At 43.0% G+C, this 15,557-nt stretch overlaps 2 protein-coding genes and 1 non-coding gene across 3 annotated transcripts; 1 reads left to right on the top strand and 2 right to left on the bottom strand.

Moving 5' to 3' along the window:
- Positions 1-944: 944 nt before the first annotated feature.
- On the top strand, positions 945-6,267 carry acat2 (acetyl-CoA acetyltransferase 2). Its single transcript, XM_024378327.2, has 9 exons — positions 945-1,175; positions 1,865-1,999; positions 3,335-3,516; positions 3,658-3,775; positions 4,339-4,482; positions 4,700-4,822; positions 5,062-5,216; positions 5,317-5,427; positions 5,512-6,267. Exons 1-9 carry the CDS (start codon positions 1,127-1,129, stop codon positions 5,680-5,682), a joined length of 1,188 nt encoding a protein of 395 aa, XP_024234095.1. The 5' UTR covers positions 945-1,126; the 3' UTR covers positions 5,683-6,267.
- A 52-nt stretch (positions 6,268-6,319) lies between these two features.
- Positions 6,320-14,783, bottom strand: tcp1 (t-complex 1). The gene is made up of 12 exons (XM_024378326.2): positions 14,628-14,783; positions 13,807-13,892; positions 13,572-13,700; positions 13,079-13,176; positions 11,827-11,937; positions 9,631-9,812; positions 8,954-9,080; positions 8,447-8,622; positions 8,132-8,255; positions 7,761-7,953; positions 7,371-7,534; positions 6,320-6,756 (listed from the first exon to the last, which is right to left on the bottom strand). The coding sequence occupies exons 1-12, from the start codon at positions 14,698-14,700 to the stop codon at positions 6,543-6,545; spliced, it is 1,677 nt and encodes a 558-aa protein (XP_024234094.1). The 5' UTR covers positions 14,701-14,783; the 3' UTR covers positions 6,320-6,542.
- LOC112218142 lies at positions 14,055-14,195 on the bottom strand. The gene has a single exon (XR_002948589.1). It is a non-coding gene; the product is annotated as a small nucleolar RNA SNORA29 (small nucleolar RNA).
- Positions 14,784-15,557: the final 774 nt, after the last annotated feature.

Below are 15,557 nucleotides of genomic sequence, written 5' to 3'. Positions count from 1 at the left end.
GTATGAAACATTTAAGAACGCCTTCCTAATATTGAGTTGCTCCCCCTAAATTGGTCTCGGCATGGACTCTACAAGGTGTTGAAATCTTTCCACAGGGACGCTGGCCTATGTTGACTCCATTGCTTCCCACAGCTGTCAAGTTGGCTGGATGTCCTTTGGGTGGTGGACCATTCTTGATACACAGGGGAAACTTGTGCTTGAAAAACCCAGCAGTGTTGCAGTTCTTGACACAAACTGGTGCACCTGGCACTTACTACCATATCCCGATCAAAGGCTCTTAAATATTTTTCTTGCTCATACACCCTCTGAATGGCACACACAATCCATGTCTTAATTTTTTTTCTTGAGGCTTAAAATTTTTCCTTTAACCTGTTTCCTCCCCTTCATCTACACTGAGGAAGTGGATTTAACAGGTGACATCAATAAGGGGTCATATCTTTCATCTGGTCAGTCTCATGGAAAGAGCAGGTGTTCATAATGTTTTGTACACTATTTCCTGTATTGTAGAGAAGCTACAGCTAACTTCCTACAATTCTACCCATTTTGTCATGGAGCAAAGAGAAAAGTGTGCAGTTTTTTAGCTATTCTAAAAAAATTGCCATGTGGCTGGGATTTTTGCATTTTTAAAACAAATTTCCTGCTATTCTACACATTTTTCCATGAGGCTGAGAGAAAATGTTGCAGTTTTCTAGCTAATTTCCTGTAATTCTAATTTGTTTTTCCATGGTTTATGATGTGAGCATATGCTATCTGGGGAAAGCAATGTCTGTCTACACCATGCTGGCATCAGGGGGTGTGTGGTACGCCATTGATGCCAGCATGGTGTACAGACTGAGCTACAGTCAGACATTGCTTCACTGCCTGTGTGGCTGCCAAAATCATGTCTGAAGTCCTCCTAGCCATTGGGTGGTGCTTTCGTCAAATATCTGTCCCTGCTACTGCCAGTGATCTTCGTGCTGGTTGCCGAAGGAGGATCTCTTTTGTCATTCAAATGAATCAACATGCTTGAGTCCATTTACAAATTCAGTGTTTCAGACAGATAGCAAGCCGGCCACTCTAACACGGAAGACACAAGAGACCGAGCAGCACACAGTGAAATCTGAAGGATTACCAGCTAGCTGTCAATATGAACACTGAGTCTGTTGTCATCGTTTCTGCTGCAAGGACCCCCATTGGTAAATAAATTCTGAATCTGTCTGATTCCACACTAAGGCAATATTTTTCAACATAGCTGGCTACCTGTATCAATAAGAATTGCCTGTATGTATATTTATTTGTTGCATTTCCTTATCACACGAGGTTGGTTTTGTAGCGATGCTGACGTTCCTTGAACGATCGTGCACATTGTTCCAGTCCTGGTTTTGACAATGTTCTTATTTGTTTAACAACATGTTTTGATGTTTTTGAACCTATGAATTGAACAGACCATTACTGTCGTTCATTGTCGCGAGCTACCTCCTGACCAGGATTTTCAATGGTTCGCTATAGCTGAACCTTGATTGGTTGCCTCACCCTCTGCCCAGATTCTCGAAACAGCGATTGGCTGTTGGTCATAGTACCATGGACCCGCAGCTACAGTATTGGCGATAGGCTGGAGATCAAACCGAATGGGGTTGGGCGTATTTTAGTTGGACGGTGTCTTTGCAACCTTTAATCAATCAATACATTTGTTGATGATAGTGTCTGTTATCCTGTTGTCTGATGTAATGCAGTGGGAGAGTGCTGTCACACCATGGAATCAGTACTTCATGGCCAAGTGCATTTCTCAAAACCCAGCTACCCGTAATAAAGCAATCAATGCCCTGCTCTTTTTGTGGATACTGAATATAACGTTATGTCTCAACTTTATTCTTCTGTTTCACAGGGTCTTTCAATGGTTCTCTGTCAACCGTGCCCCTCCAAGATCTGTGCTCTGTGGTGATCAAGGATGTCCTGAAGAGAGCCAACCTTAAGCCTGAGGCGGTGTCTGAGGTCATCATGGGGCACGTTCTGACAGCAGGTAAAGACCATCTGGAACGGAACCCAGTCTGTTTATTATAGCTGTTTATCAGCGCTGACCTGCTAGCTACTTAGTTAATAGTTCCATGTGGCTCAGTTGGTAGAGCATGGTGCTTGCTGGTGCTTGCAACACCAGGGTTGTGGGTTCGATTGCCACAGGGGACCAGTATGATAAAGTACAAAAATGTATGCTCTCACTACTGTAAATTGCTCTGGATTAGAGTGTCTCCTAAATGACAAATTTAAGTGCAGTGGTTCCCAACCTTTTTCGGTTACTGTACCACCAATAGATTTTTGCACTGCCCGGAGTTCCCCTAAAGTATCCCCTCATGTGCATCTTCAATTACCCCCTGTGGATGGGTCGAGTACCCCCAGGGGTTCTAAACTCAGCAAAAAAAGAAACTTCCCTTTTTCAGGACCCTGTCTTTTAAAGATAATTTGTAAAAATCCAAATAACTTCACAGATCTTCATTGTAAAGTTTTTAAACACTGTTCCCCATGCTTGTTCAGTGAACCATAACCAATGAATGAACATGCACCTGTGGAACGGTCATTAAGACACTAACAGCTTACAGACGGTAGGCAATTAATGTCACAGTTATGAAAACGTAGGACACTAAAGAGGCCTTTCTACTGACTCTGAAAAACAAACAAAAGAAAGATTCCCAGGGTCCCTGCTCATCTGCGTGAATGTTCCTTAGGCGTGCTGCAAGGAGGCATGAGGACTGCAGATGTGGCCTGGGCAATAAATTGCAACGTCCGTACTGTGAGGCGCCTAAGACAGGAATGTCAGTGTTCTGCCAATGGCCAACGAAGAGCCCGGATCTCAATCCCATTGAGCACGTCTGGGACCTGTTGGATCAGAGGGCTAGGGCCATTCCCCACAGAAATGTCCGGGAACTTGCAGGTGCCTTGGTGGAAGAGTGGGGTAACATCTCACAGCAAGAACTGGCAAATCTGGTGCAGTCCATGAGGAGGAGATGCACTGCAGTACATAATGCAGCTGGTGGCCACACCAGATACTGACTGTTACTTTTGACCCACACTTTGTTCAGGGACACATTATTCAATTTACGTTAGTCTATCTGTGGAACTTGTTCAGTTTATGTCTCGGTTGTTGAATCATGTTATGTTCATACAAATATTTACATGTTAAGTTTGCTGAAAATAAATGCAGTTGACAGTGAGATGACGTTTCTTTTTTTGCTGAGTTTCGTACCCCTGGTTGGGAACCACTGAACTAGTGTACTAGCCATTCTAAGCCTCTGATATCTCTCTTGCAATCATTCACTTCTCACGCTCCCAATCCTTTCCTCTAATCTCCTCTCCTCCCCAGGTCATGGGCAGAACCCAGCCCGTCAGGCCAGTGTTGCGGCAGGTATCCCCTACCCAGTGCCTGCCTGGAGCTGCCAGATGGTGTGTGGATCTGGGCTGAAGGCAGTGTGTCTGGGCGTTCAGTCAATCCAGACTGGAGAGTCAACTGTGGTGGTGGCTGGAGGCATGGAGAGCATGAGCCGGGTAAGATGGAGGGATATGAGAGATGATGTAGAGAAGGCGAGAGAGGAAGGGGTTTGTAAGTGAGAGAAAGGGGTGAAATCAATACCATTCTACCAAATGTCCCCATTAATCGGCAATTACTCTTTGCCCTTTGACCCCCAGGCTCCCCACACAGTGCAGATGCGGGCTGGAGTAAAGATGGGCGACACCACCATGCAGGATTCTATCATCGCTGATGGACTGACTGATGCTTTCCACTGCTACCACATGGGCATCACAGGTCAGGGGACCAGAGTTAGAGTTATTGATATCAATGTGTAATGGGAGATTCCAGGTGAAACAAAAGGAGAGCAGTCGCTGATAATATTAATAATATTAATCACATATCAATCTGGTTGCACCAAAGCAGAGAAAATGTCTAGCTGACCTTTTGGAGACAGGCCCTTTATATTCTAATCAGACGGCACCAAGTGTTACCTAAACACCAGCCCGAGAGGCTTGTAGGAAGTCAAAACACATTGATGTTGTCAGCTGCTACAGAATCAGTGTTTCACAGAATCGGTGTCCTCGGGTCCTTGTACCTCCTGTTTGGCGTCAATCACTATCAACAGATATGAGTTTAATTCATGGTCTAGTGACCATCAACCTGTGTCACAAACAGAACACTGGAAATCAGGTGTATTACAGAAAAGAAAATATGCTAAACATTGTGTTAATGACTCTTAACTCAATACGAACTTTATTCATCTTACACAATGTAACTGATATTTTTCAGTTCAATAAGGAGGAACATTGGGGTGTCTTAATCCAGTAGGGAATGTTGTCTTCCTTTTCTGGATGCAGCTGAGAATGTGGCTAAGCAGTGGGGTGTGAGTCGCGAGGCTCAGGACCAGTTTGCCGCCCAATCCCAGAACAGGACCGAGGCTGCCCAGAAAGCAGGACATTTCGATCAGGAGATTGTTCCGGTCATGGTGCCGTCCAGAAAAGGCAAGGAATTTGTTGTGCTGGTTTATGAACCCTGAGACCTCAAGTGTGCTCAAATCACTTACGGCTGGGTGCATGACCCAATGGTTCTTATATCGCTAACCACCATTCCTTAGAAGTGAATTAGATGACAAACACCTATTATTTCTCTGCTTAATTAAATGATTATTACGAATGTAGATGTTTCATGAACTATATTGTAACATTCTGCTCTCCTCAGGCCCAGTGGAGGTGAAAGCAGATGAGTTTCCTCGCCATGGCAGCAACATGGAAGCCATGACTAAACTCAGGCCCTGCTTCCTAAAGGACGGCAGCGGCACCGTCACCCCCGGCAACGCGTCAGGTACGCAGGGGGCACTCATCCTTGACGCACTGTGATGTCACTGATCTCTCTCAACTCAATTATCCTTTGGAAGGTTACCAGTTGATCATTCCAATTACATTATGTCTGCTGTTTCTCCTGGCATAGTGATCTAGATTCTACATGGTCATGACCTTGACATATTTCAGGTGGGATACACAGAGTTTCTTACCGCCAAACAATTTTTTTTGTGTTATATTAATTGCCATGTATTCCCTCAGGTATAAATGATGGAGCTGCAGCAACTGTTCTAATGAGCCAATCAGAAGCTCAGAAGCGAGGCCTCAAGCCAATGGCCAGAATCACCTCCTGGGCTCAAGCCGGCCTTGACCCGGCAATCATGGGAACTGGGCCTATCCCAGCCATCAGGAAAGCGGTGAGAACCAATCAGCAAATGTTCCGATGTGTATAACTCTAGAATGACTGTAGTGTATAATCCTTTTCATTTGAAAGAATGTTCACTGATTCTTTACCAGGTTGCAAAGGCCGGTTGGCAGCTGGATCAAGTGGACCTGTTTGAGATAAATGAAGCGTTCGCTGCCCAGTCCATCGCTGTAGTGAAAGAGCTTGGACTCAACCCAGATAAGGTAACTTGATGAACCATTATTTCAACACTATTGTTTGGGGCAAACAGTTGAATTCCACATCTTTGGTCTCTCTCCCCTATACAGGTGAATGTGACTGGAGGTGCCATCTCCCTGGGACACCCCATAGGCATGTCTGGCTGCCGGGTTCTGGTGACCCTACTGCACGCGCTCCAGAGGACTGGGGGTCAGAGGGGTGTGGCTTCTCTCTGCATTGGGGGAGGGATGGGCATTGCCATGTGTGTAGAAAGGGTGTGACAATACAAGTACACTGATGATGTATTCAGGATCACCTTATTGGTCTTAAAGGGAACATTTAGAATGCTTTATTACACAACTTGTTTAAGCAGAGTGGTTATTAGATTGGTAATTCATTTGTCACTTCGTTGAAAATTATGTAATTAGGTGAAGAAAGCAGCAACGGCCTCTATTGTGGACCATCCAATACTGGTCCTTCATTTTCCATAGCATATTTATTGGAGCGTATAAGGTTTAGAAGCTAAATTCTTTCTGCCTGTGTGAACCTAGTCATTTGGGCAACATATGCTAGTCTTTTTTCCATCAGCAAATAACTATCAACTGCTAAACAAAGGTTTACATGACTGGACTTGTTCACACCCAACCCGATGAGAATTCAGCCGTCCTGTTCTCTCATGGAATGACAGCAATGTACCTCAATGCTCTATGAACTGTAGAACGTGGTTTAAGACAGCAGCCTTCCTTAAATATACAAGTGCCCAAAGACGGCGTAAACTTGCAGTACCTTAGCTTGCAGTATCCTGTTGTAGGTATGAATGTACTGTTTTAACCGGCCACTTTCCAATACAGAATAGATGAACTGAACTTGTGCTTTTTCAAAATGATGTAGTTTGTTTTATAATAATACAGACCAGAATAATCCAGCAGGGTTTATTTGTGTCCAACAGAATCAGTTACATTTCCCAGATTAAACAGGTTACCACATGGGAACAAGCAGAGTGCACAACCTATGACGGAACAGCCAAGAGCTTGTATGTATAAATACAGAGACAAAGCCAAGCGGACCAGAACCACATTTGGGATCTAAGAAACCCAGGGCAGATTCCAGAACTGGAACCAGTTACAGGATACAGGAATGTCTACCCGTCCATCTGTCCTGATGCAACGGCATCCTGGTACGAAGGCCCACCCTCCTTCTGGTCTGGGAACAACTTGATGAGGTCATCAATACGGAGGATAGTGATGGCGGCCTCTGTGGCAAACTTGAGGCTCTTGGTCTTCACCATGGTGGGCTCGTACACACCAGCCTGCTTGTTGTCCCTGGGTTTACCATTCACCAGGTCCAGACCAATCCTTTAGGGGAGAAGATAACTTCAAATGAGAAACACGTCACAGCCTCACCAATGTAGAGCTGGACTCTCCAACTCCGTTCCTGGAGAGCTACCAACCCTAATCTACGTGCACGAGACTAATAATGAGCTGGTTGATAATCTGAATCAGGCTAGTTCCAACTGGGGTTGGAACAAAAGCCTTCAGGAGGGTAGCTCTCCAGGAACAGGGTTTGAAAGCTGGGATGCAGAGCTACTGCATTGTAAACTGCTGGCACTTCTACAACTGAAGCTCATTGGGTTCACAACATGTTAAACTGTGATGAACTGATACCGAAGCAGAATACGCAAACCATTGTGACATTAAAAATGTCCAGGCCAGAGTAGTGGCATTACAGCTCAGGGGAAAACTGCATTCTCCACTCTGGTCCAGCATGCTTTCTCCCACGCGTATCACTGCATACACCACTGATCAGGTATAGCAGCAAATTTAAAATGGGAATGTTATGCATCCTTGTATTAAAACTTGACCAAACGGGTCTCAAGCTCAATGGCATCTAAAAAAATAAATAAAAACATTCACTTAATGGCATCAACACAAACACGCACGTTGAAAATCTAGTGACGTAGCACACTGACCATTTGAGGTTTTTGCGTTCGGGGTTGACCTGGGCCTCGTTGTGGAAGGCTCGGAGCTTGGCGACCAGGTCAGTGGAGTCCTGAGCAGCGTTCACAGCCAGGGTCTTGGGAATGACCAGGAGGGAACGGGCAAACTCTGCTATGGCCAGCTGCTCACGGGAACCCTGGGAATGGACAAGACATTCACAGATCACAAAACAATATTCCCCCCAATCATAGGACACTTCACATCTTTAATTCAGTTTAAAAAAATGGAAAACAAAATGTATTGTTTCCATATGGGAAAACCCATGAAACTTGATGGGTTTCAAAAGCAACAATACCTCTGATCCCATCTAGACAATCAGCACAGAGATAAAGAAGCAGTGATTCCCAGGTGTATTTCTTTACCATACTAGTGGCATAGTTCTCCAGGTAGATGGACAGGGCTGCCTCCACAGCACCACCTCCTGGTACAACAGACTTGGACTCCAGCACCCTCTTAACCACACACAGAGCATCATGCAGGGACCGCTCCATCTCATCACACATGAAGTCATTGGCCCCACGCAGGATGATGGAGGCGCAGGTACGGGCCTTGGTACTAAGAGAAGAACGGAGGAGAAAAGGAAAAGATGGAGACGTGAATAGTAACAGGGGATAGAGAGAAAAGAAAGTTACAAATAAATGTGCTAAAGCAAAACATTGGTAAAGATATGTAAGAAGGTTGTACATGATCAAAAAATTAGTGATGAGAATAAGACTTCAGTTCCTGTTCTTACTTTTTGACCAGGATGAGCTCATCGTCACACACACGCTCCTGCACCACCTCCTCACAGTGGCCCAACATGGCTGTCTCAAACGTCTCCTCTCCCTCCAGGTTAGACAGGGATGGGCAGATGGTGGCTGAGGGACAAACAGAAAAAAACCTACTCAATTCTGGGTAACAAGCTAACTGGAAACAAACATGGTTGCTTTCAGAAAATAGTTTCAATCACTCACTGAAAGAGAAAACAGTTTCAGAACTTGTGTTGACCTGAACGGTTATGACATTTCAAAAGGTAAACATCAAAAGGTAAACAAAACCTGTAGCTTACCTCCCGTTGCCTTGGCGATGCGTTTGAGGTCCCGCTTGAGGACCCTCCTGATAGCCATGGCTCCCACGTCCACAAAGTACTTGAGGCACATGTCATCGATGCCCCCAGTTGTCAGGATGACGTTAGCGCCAGACGCCAGAATCTTCTGAATCCTCTCTTTGGTGATGTCAGACTCCCTGGAACAGCAAAATCAACATGAAGACATTGTGTGTCTCATGTACAAACCCTGTGTGTCTCAACAAGCCATGATGACATGAACAAATCACCCTGTCTTTAGAAAATAACTGTTGTCCAGCCCAAAGTAGTCGTATTACAGCTCAGGGAAGAGCTGCAGCCTGAACTCTGGGGCAGAATTATTTCTCCCACGCGTATCACTGCTAACACCACTGAACAAGTATAGCAGCAAATTTAAATGGGAATAGTCTTACGTTGTCATGCATGTGGCAAGGCTCGATTTAAAACAGTAGGTCTCGTACAAATAGCCTCTGTTTGACATGTCCAACGTACCTCTGTCTGATCTGGTCTAGTTTCTCTGGGTCATTGATGAGGACCTGGACTCCCATCTTCATCTTGGTCTTCTGCAGGCTGAAGTCCAGACACGCCACCTTGGCGTTGGTCAAACGCTTCACCATGCCTACAGGGGGACCAGACCCAGTCATCACACCATTGAACAACAGAGAATCTTATCCCTGGTCAAGATAAACCTAACACCACACAATTACTGATTCCCCTTGCTGATCAGGGAATGTTAAATGTACAGATGGAAATCTATTTTACATAGAGCAAACCTGCCTGACAGAGAATGAGGAATCATGTCAGCTGCTCTATTCATGACATTTTTATCTGTAATATTGGCCTACTACTGTCCCAAGCCAGGATTAACCTATACAATAAATATTCATTTTTCATGAAATCTTTATCATATAGATCTGCCTAACAAGCAAATCTAGTCATGGTGACATGTGTGGCCAGAAAAATAGTGCCACGGCTCATACAAGAAGCACCGCAACCATTACTTTTCAAAGCCAGCTTTCTGTCTCCCACGCGTATCACTGCGTACGCAACAAGAACAAGCATAGCAGCAAATTTAAATGGGAGTCTGTCAATTGCATCAGATGGTAATTTCATGGTTGTACTGTTACGGAACTGGCGCAGTCACCATCAACAATGTTTTACACATGTACCTTGAGACCCTACAGTGCAATTGAGTGCGTATCCATTGACAAGATAGCTCTCCTTCTGGCTGCGTCCGTGGGCTTTGAGCACGTTAACGGAGTTGATGGGGTACCTCGCCACACCCTTCTGATCCACAAACTTCACTGCCAGAGTAGCGTCCACCACCATGTTGGCAAAGAAGTCTGCATCACTGAGGCGGTCACCGGTCAAGGATTCAAGCTTTTCTATAGGATGGAAGTAGGATTTCACAGCTTTCAATGGTAGTTCCTGCCGAACTACATTGCAGACGCATGCCAGATCTGACAAACCCTGGATAGGTTAACATATCAGCTAACCACATATATAGCAATCTGATGCATGACTACACAGTTGATGAAATGGCATGCAACCATTGGTTGATGCAATGCCTAGGCATCTAGTCTGCCTGAAACTCTAACAAAGCTACCAGGACGTGACGCTCAAGACACCATTTCATTATTAGAAATAAAATTTAAAACTAGTTACGTCGCAAAATTATTTTGGATGGTATTAGTTGATACTTTGACTCCAACTATGTGTTTTTTACAAATTATGTTTGTTGTTGCTAGAGCGTTAGTCGGCTGTACCTGCACCAAACCGTTAAAAAAAATAATCCTATAGCTTGCTCATCATCTTTTTAAAACTACAATATGTAACTTTTCGGGTAACCTGACCAAATGCATAGTAACGTGAGTTATAAATCTGTCACTCTCATTGAAAGCAAGTCCAAGAAGCGGTAGATCTGTTCCATGTGGGCCATTTCTAAGCTTCCCGCTCTTAAGTTTAGTTTTTGCATACCAGCTTCAAACAATATTATTGGTTATGAAAAATACATTTCACAGCAGTTTAGATAATAAAATTATTCTCTACACTTGCTTGTCATCACAGAAACTGTAATTGGGGATAACACACACACCAAAACACATTGTGAATAGACTTGATACGGGTAGCTTCCAGCATTAATTGTAGGCCAAATTTCCTTGCCAGCTTACAGCTGAAGCAAACATCAATTCCCTACCCTAGTACTTTCTGATATGCTAACTAACGCAACAAAAAAAATGCTGATTTCAAAGCAGACTGTCACCAAAAATGTTATCAATTCACGTAGTCTCCCTCGCCACTAAAACCCATTCACATCCTCTGGTTTCCACTAGATTCCATAGCCAAATTCTGCCTCATGAATGAAGTCACATTTCTTAGAGACAGCACACACTTTCATTAGACATTGCATCTTTAAAAAAATGTTCTTAGCAATTCCCAATAAAATAAGTCCTGAATGGAAGGGATTGTTTGTCATCTGTAGCCCCATGAAATCAACTAAAACAAGCTCAATTACTCAAAGCATACACACCCCTATTGAATAATATGCATTCACCTGTATTGTGAATAGAGTTGATTTACCCAGTTTATCAAGAGATTTACCATTCAAATACATTACCGTTGTTTTAGGTGTTAGATGATTGTATAATGATTCAATTAATGCACACATGGCTGCCTAAAAAGTGAAAAAAAAAAAAAAATTCAACTGTAATGATATCGAACTCAGACAACCAATGACTGAACAAAGCAATAGCTGAGTTGATCTGTCTGGATCAAGTGCCATTCTGTGAATAGTTAATACGAAAAAAATGGTGGTATCGTTTTGGGATCAAATAGTGATACTAAACCTGGTATTGAAGTCAAAGATGTGGTATCATGAGAGTAAACCAACATGTTTCCTGCACTTATTTTCATGACTGATAAAAACATATTTCATGCTCTCGTCAGCCAACACACTGAGCTATATGTTTGGAATACAAATCGTGAGAATTGCAATACATATCATATCTGCATCCAAATATCGTGATAACATCTTATCATGAGCAATTCCCAGCCATACTTATGTGATCTTTTAAAGCAAATGACAGATATACAGTGAGAGAATGTCAAGAGTGTGCCAAGCTGTCAAGGCAACGGGTGGCTACTTTGAAGAATATCAAATATATTTGGATTTGTTTAACACTTTTTTGGTTACTATATGATTCCATATGTGTTATTTCATAGTTTGGATGTCTTCAATTTTATTCTACAATGTAGAATAGTAAAAAAATAAAAACATTGAATGAATAAGTGTCCAAACTTTTGACTGGTACTTTGTATGGGAAGGGGAGGTTTCAGGTTAGTCATTGAGCAGGAAGAAAGGATACACTCCGATGATCTTGGAGGACATGGAGGTCTTGGCTGCGTTGACCAGACACTCCCTTCCCAGGTCATCTGTTGCGATGGTCAGGTTCTCATTGATATAGCGTACTGCCTCCCTGGTGAGAATGAAAGATATTTTAACCTCTACAGGACCGGTGTGTCCGTAGTGCTAGGTAGCTAACGCGCTAATGTGATTAGCATGATGTAAGTAACAAGAACATAGACATGTCTTATGAGGGCAGAAACCTTAATTCTTGTTCATCTAAATGCACTGTCAAAATTACAGTAGCTATTACAGTGAAAAAAATGTTGTTGTTTGAGGAGAGTGCACAAAAACTATCACGTCACCTGGTTTGATACATTCACCCCTGAAGGGTATATAATGTACTTACATTCAGTCATCCTGAGGGTCCCATAGATCAAAACTATGCTACATTTTGTTTGATAAAATTCAAATGTAGGAACTGGGTTCTACAGTTTGAACCCCTTATGTGATTCAACATTTTGAACAGCAATGCAATGGTTCATTGGATCAGTCTAAAACCGCTGCCATCTAGTGGCCAAAATCTAAACTGCACATACTCCTAAGTGATATTATGGCCTTGCTCTTCCATTTCAAAGATGAAGAAAAAATAATATGATCTCACATGTTTTTTCTCTCTTTGTTTTATCTTTTACCAGATGTGTTATATTCTCCTAAACTCATTTCACATTTCCACAAACTTCAGTGTTCCATTTCAAATGGTATCAAGAATATGCATATTCTTGCTTCAGGTCCTGAGCTACAGGCAGTTAGACAAGTGTCATCTTTGGCAGATTTAAAAAATAATAATTTAAAGGGCCCGATCCTTAAATTAAGAGCTCTGTTTACAGAACCAGGAATTTCACAGTTCAGTCTTGTAGTGAAGATTAGAATCAAACAGATCTGTCAATAGCAACAAATGCTCTTCCGCTATCCACAGAAACACTGCTCTCGTCAACCCCCAATTTGTTTACACATTAGTGCTACAATTGCTAGCTACAGTTGTGTGTTATTGAAAGAAACCAGAGGTGACTCGTTCCAAACAACCACTAGAGTTAATTTATGCTTTGGTTGACACATTCATTCTGGAGACAGTTAACAGGCAACAAAGTCAAACAACCCTGTCCTTGTAAACAAAGTAATGAACCAGGAGTGGAGGGGAAAAGGATCTCAAAAGGCTGATAATATGCAAAACAATGGTGTGAAAATTGGATAGACTGTGGCAAGATTCTTACTTGCAGGCCAGGCGGTATCCACTGATGACTGAAGTTGGATGGATCTTCTGCTTCACCAGTTCATCTGCGCTCTTCAGCAGCTCTGCTGCAATGATCACCTTTAAAACAAAGGAAAGAACAATATGAATAAGCCAGGGAATATTATTTAATGAATAAGATGATCATTTATTTATATATATATAAATAAATAAATGTGCCGTTATTTCATATAGAGGTGGCGGAATGGAGGCCGTCCAACCCCTTCAGACAATAACGGACAGTCTCTCTATCCCGTTAGCATAGCCGAACATCTGTAGAGGCAGATGAGCGGTACTAAAAACAGGAAGCAGGTCATTTGAACCATGAGTGTGACTAGGCAGGTTCAGGCCAACCTCCACCAAATTATGTTTACTTGATCAAATTGAAATCTAACATTTTAAGAGTCTTTCAGGTAGGAATATATCAGACAACCTTTCCCTTGACCTTTGTTCTGAGCAGCTGTTGAAGTACTCACCACTGAAGTTGTCCCATCCCCAACCTCCTTGTCTTGCAGCTCAGCCAGTTCACACAGCACCTTGGCTGCTGGGTGCTCCACCTCCAGCAGCTTCAGGATGGTAGCCCCATCGTTGGTGATAGTCACGTCCTAAACATTAGAGCATTTGTAAGAACTTCTTCCGTCAATCTGAATGGTACACAAGCCATATCCAATGAGACTGATGGCGGTGACTACAATTGGCTAAAGTATTTACCCCGATGTCATCCACCAACATCTTGTCCAGCCCGACCGGGCCAAGGGAACTCTTGACGATGTTGGCAATGGATGATGCGGCCATGACTGCAGAAGAAACGTGGGCACACAATCAAAGCTGATTCCCTTGCCACAAAAAAAGTAACATTACACTAGCTGTATTAGCTAGCTAACTATTACAAATAACTACCAACAATTAAGTTCACCAATCTAGAAACAATAGCACAATTCCGAAACTGTTCAAACTGATATAAATTGTTCAGTCAGTTCTATTAGGAGGGGTGGACGAAGCCAGCCGCTCCGTCAAGACAATGACAGTGTTCTCTCTCCCCCATTAGCATAGCCGTTCATTCTGGGATGGATGAATGAACGGTACTAAAAAATGGGAAACGCCTAGGAACTATTTTTTGGGGAAAAATCATGTTGCGCACAGGGATAGGTAGCTGGTAGCGTTAGCGACTCCCTAACGCCAATGACATATACATATTAGTAAGCCAGCGTTAGCTAGCTAATGTACCAATTTAGCAAGCCTAACTAGCACGGATTAGCTATAATATATTGTTAGACAATGTAGCTAATATTGATTTATTATACAGCTTTGTATACTAATGTGGGCAACACAATATGCTTAGGTAGCTAGTTGATTAACATTGTATCTTGCAAATTTAGGAAAAGAGGCGAAACGACGCATATTTTTTTTCCCGCACGTGCTGCGGAGTGCTAGTTAGCTAACCATTGAACTCCGTCCGCCACTCCCCCGCAGACACCGATTAAAACACAAATGGCATAAACTGCGACCCAAGAGATAACAACATAGCTCACCATTTTGAGAACGAACGGACTCGCCGGTCGTTCTCGTGCCGAACACGTTTAAGGCTCCATCCATTAACGACATCTTGGACAAGCTAAAGAGACAGAAGAAAGGAAACGAAGTAATGAACTATGGGTAAACCGGTGGGGAACCAGGGCTTCTGGGTAAAGATTAAGAACCGAGAATAGACGAGAACATTCCAGAAGATTAAACTTTAAAACAATTATGGCGTCGGACAAAAATAATTTTCATTACGAAACCAATGTATGCGTAAGACTACATATAGCGATATACATTTATCACTTTTTATTCAACTGCTATATGATGAAATACATTTCCCAGCATTCAAAGATCCTTGTTCCTTTTTTGTGGCTGTCTTGCTCATGGTTGGCGGGTGCCCTCTACTGGTTGGCTGTGCATATGACAATCACTTGGGACCACCGATGCCACAGATGGTATCAATTTGTAGGACAACAGAGAACTGTCAAATCCTATTGTAAAGACTGAGGGAGAGCTTGTTCAATTGTCCATTTGGCCAAGGTCTTCACAGGACACTTCATAGTGTTGGTGGCGATGGCTGTGCAATTGTTATTGTTAAATAATAGTGATTCATTTGATTTGTAATCAGTAGCCTAGACTGTTTTATTGAACCTTTATTTAACTAGAAGTAATAACAGTCTTATGTTCTCAAGTGGCACAGCGTTCTAAGGCAATGCATCTCAGTGCAAGAGGTGTCACTACAGTCCCTGGTTCAAATCGAGGCTGTATCACATCTAGCCGTGATTGGGAGTCCCATAGGGCGGCGCACAATTGGCCCAGCGTGGTCCGGTTTTGGCTGAGGTAGGTAGGCCGTCATTGTAAATAAGAATTTGTTTTTAACCGACTTGCCTAGTTAAATAAAGGTTCAATTAGAAAAAATGTAGCAGATCACTTTGGCAGGT

This window comes from Oncorhynchus tshawytscha, linkage group LG18 (genome assembly GCF_018296145.1).
Source record: "Oncorhynchus tshawytscha isolate Ot180627B linkage group LG18, Otsh_v2.0, whole genome shotgun sequence".
Lineage (NCBI taxonomy): Eukaryota > Metazoa > Chordata > Actinopteri > Salmoniformes > Salmonidae > Oncorhynchus > Oncorhynchus tshawytscha.
The sequence above is the reverse complement of the archived record's forward strand: the minus strand, read 5'-3'. Positions and strand labels throughout refer to the sequence as shown.

Coding starts and splice junctions, on each gene's coding strand:
- acat2 (XM_024378327.2), top strand. CDS start 1,127: ATGAACACTGAGTCTGTTGTCATCGTTTCTGCTGCAAGGACCCCCATT. Junction 4,823..5,061: donor CACCCCCGGCAACGCGTCAG/GTACGCAGGGGG, acceptor GTATTCCCTCAG/GTATAAATGATGGAGCTGCA. Junction 5,217..5,316: donor TCCCAGCCATCAGGAAAGCG/GTGAGAACCAAT, acceptor ATTCTTTACCAG/GTTGCAAAGGCCGGTTGGCA.
- tcp1 (XM_024378326.2), bottom strand. CDS start 14,700: ATGTCGTTAATGGATGGAGCCTTAAACGTGTTCGGCACGAGAACGACC. Junction 13,701..13,806: donor TGTTGGTGGATGACATCGGG/GTAAATACTTTA, acceptor TCTAATGTTTAG/GACGTGACTATCACCAACGA. Junction 7,954..8,131: donor GAGCTCATCCTGGTCAAAAA/GTAAGAACAGGA, acceptor TTCTTCTCTTAG/TACCAAGGCCCGTACCTGCG.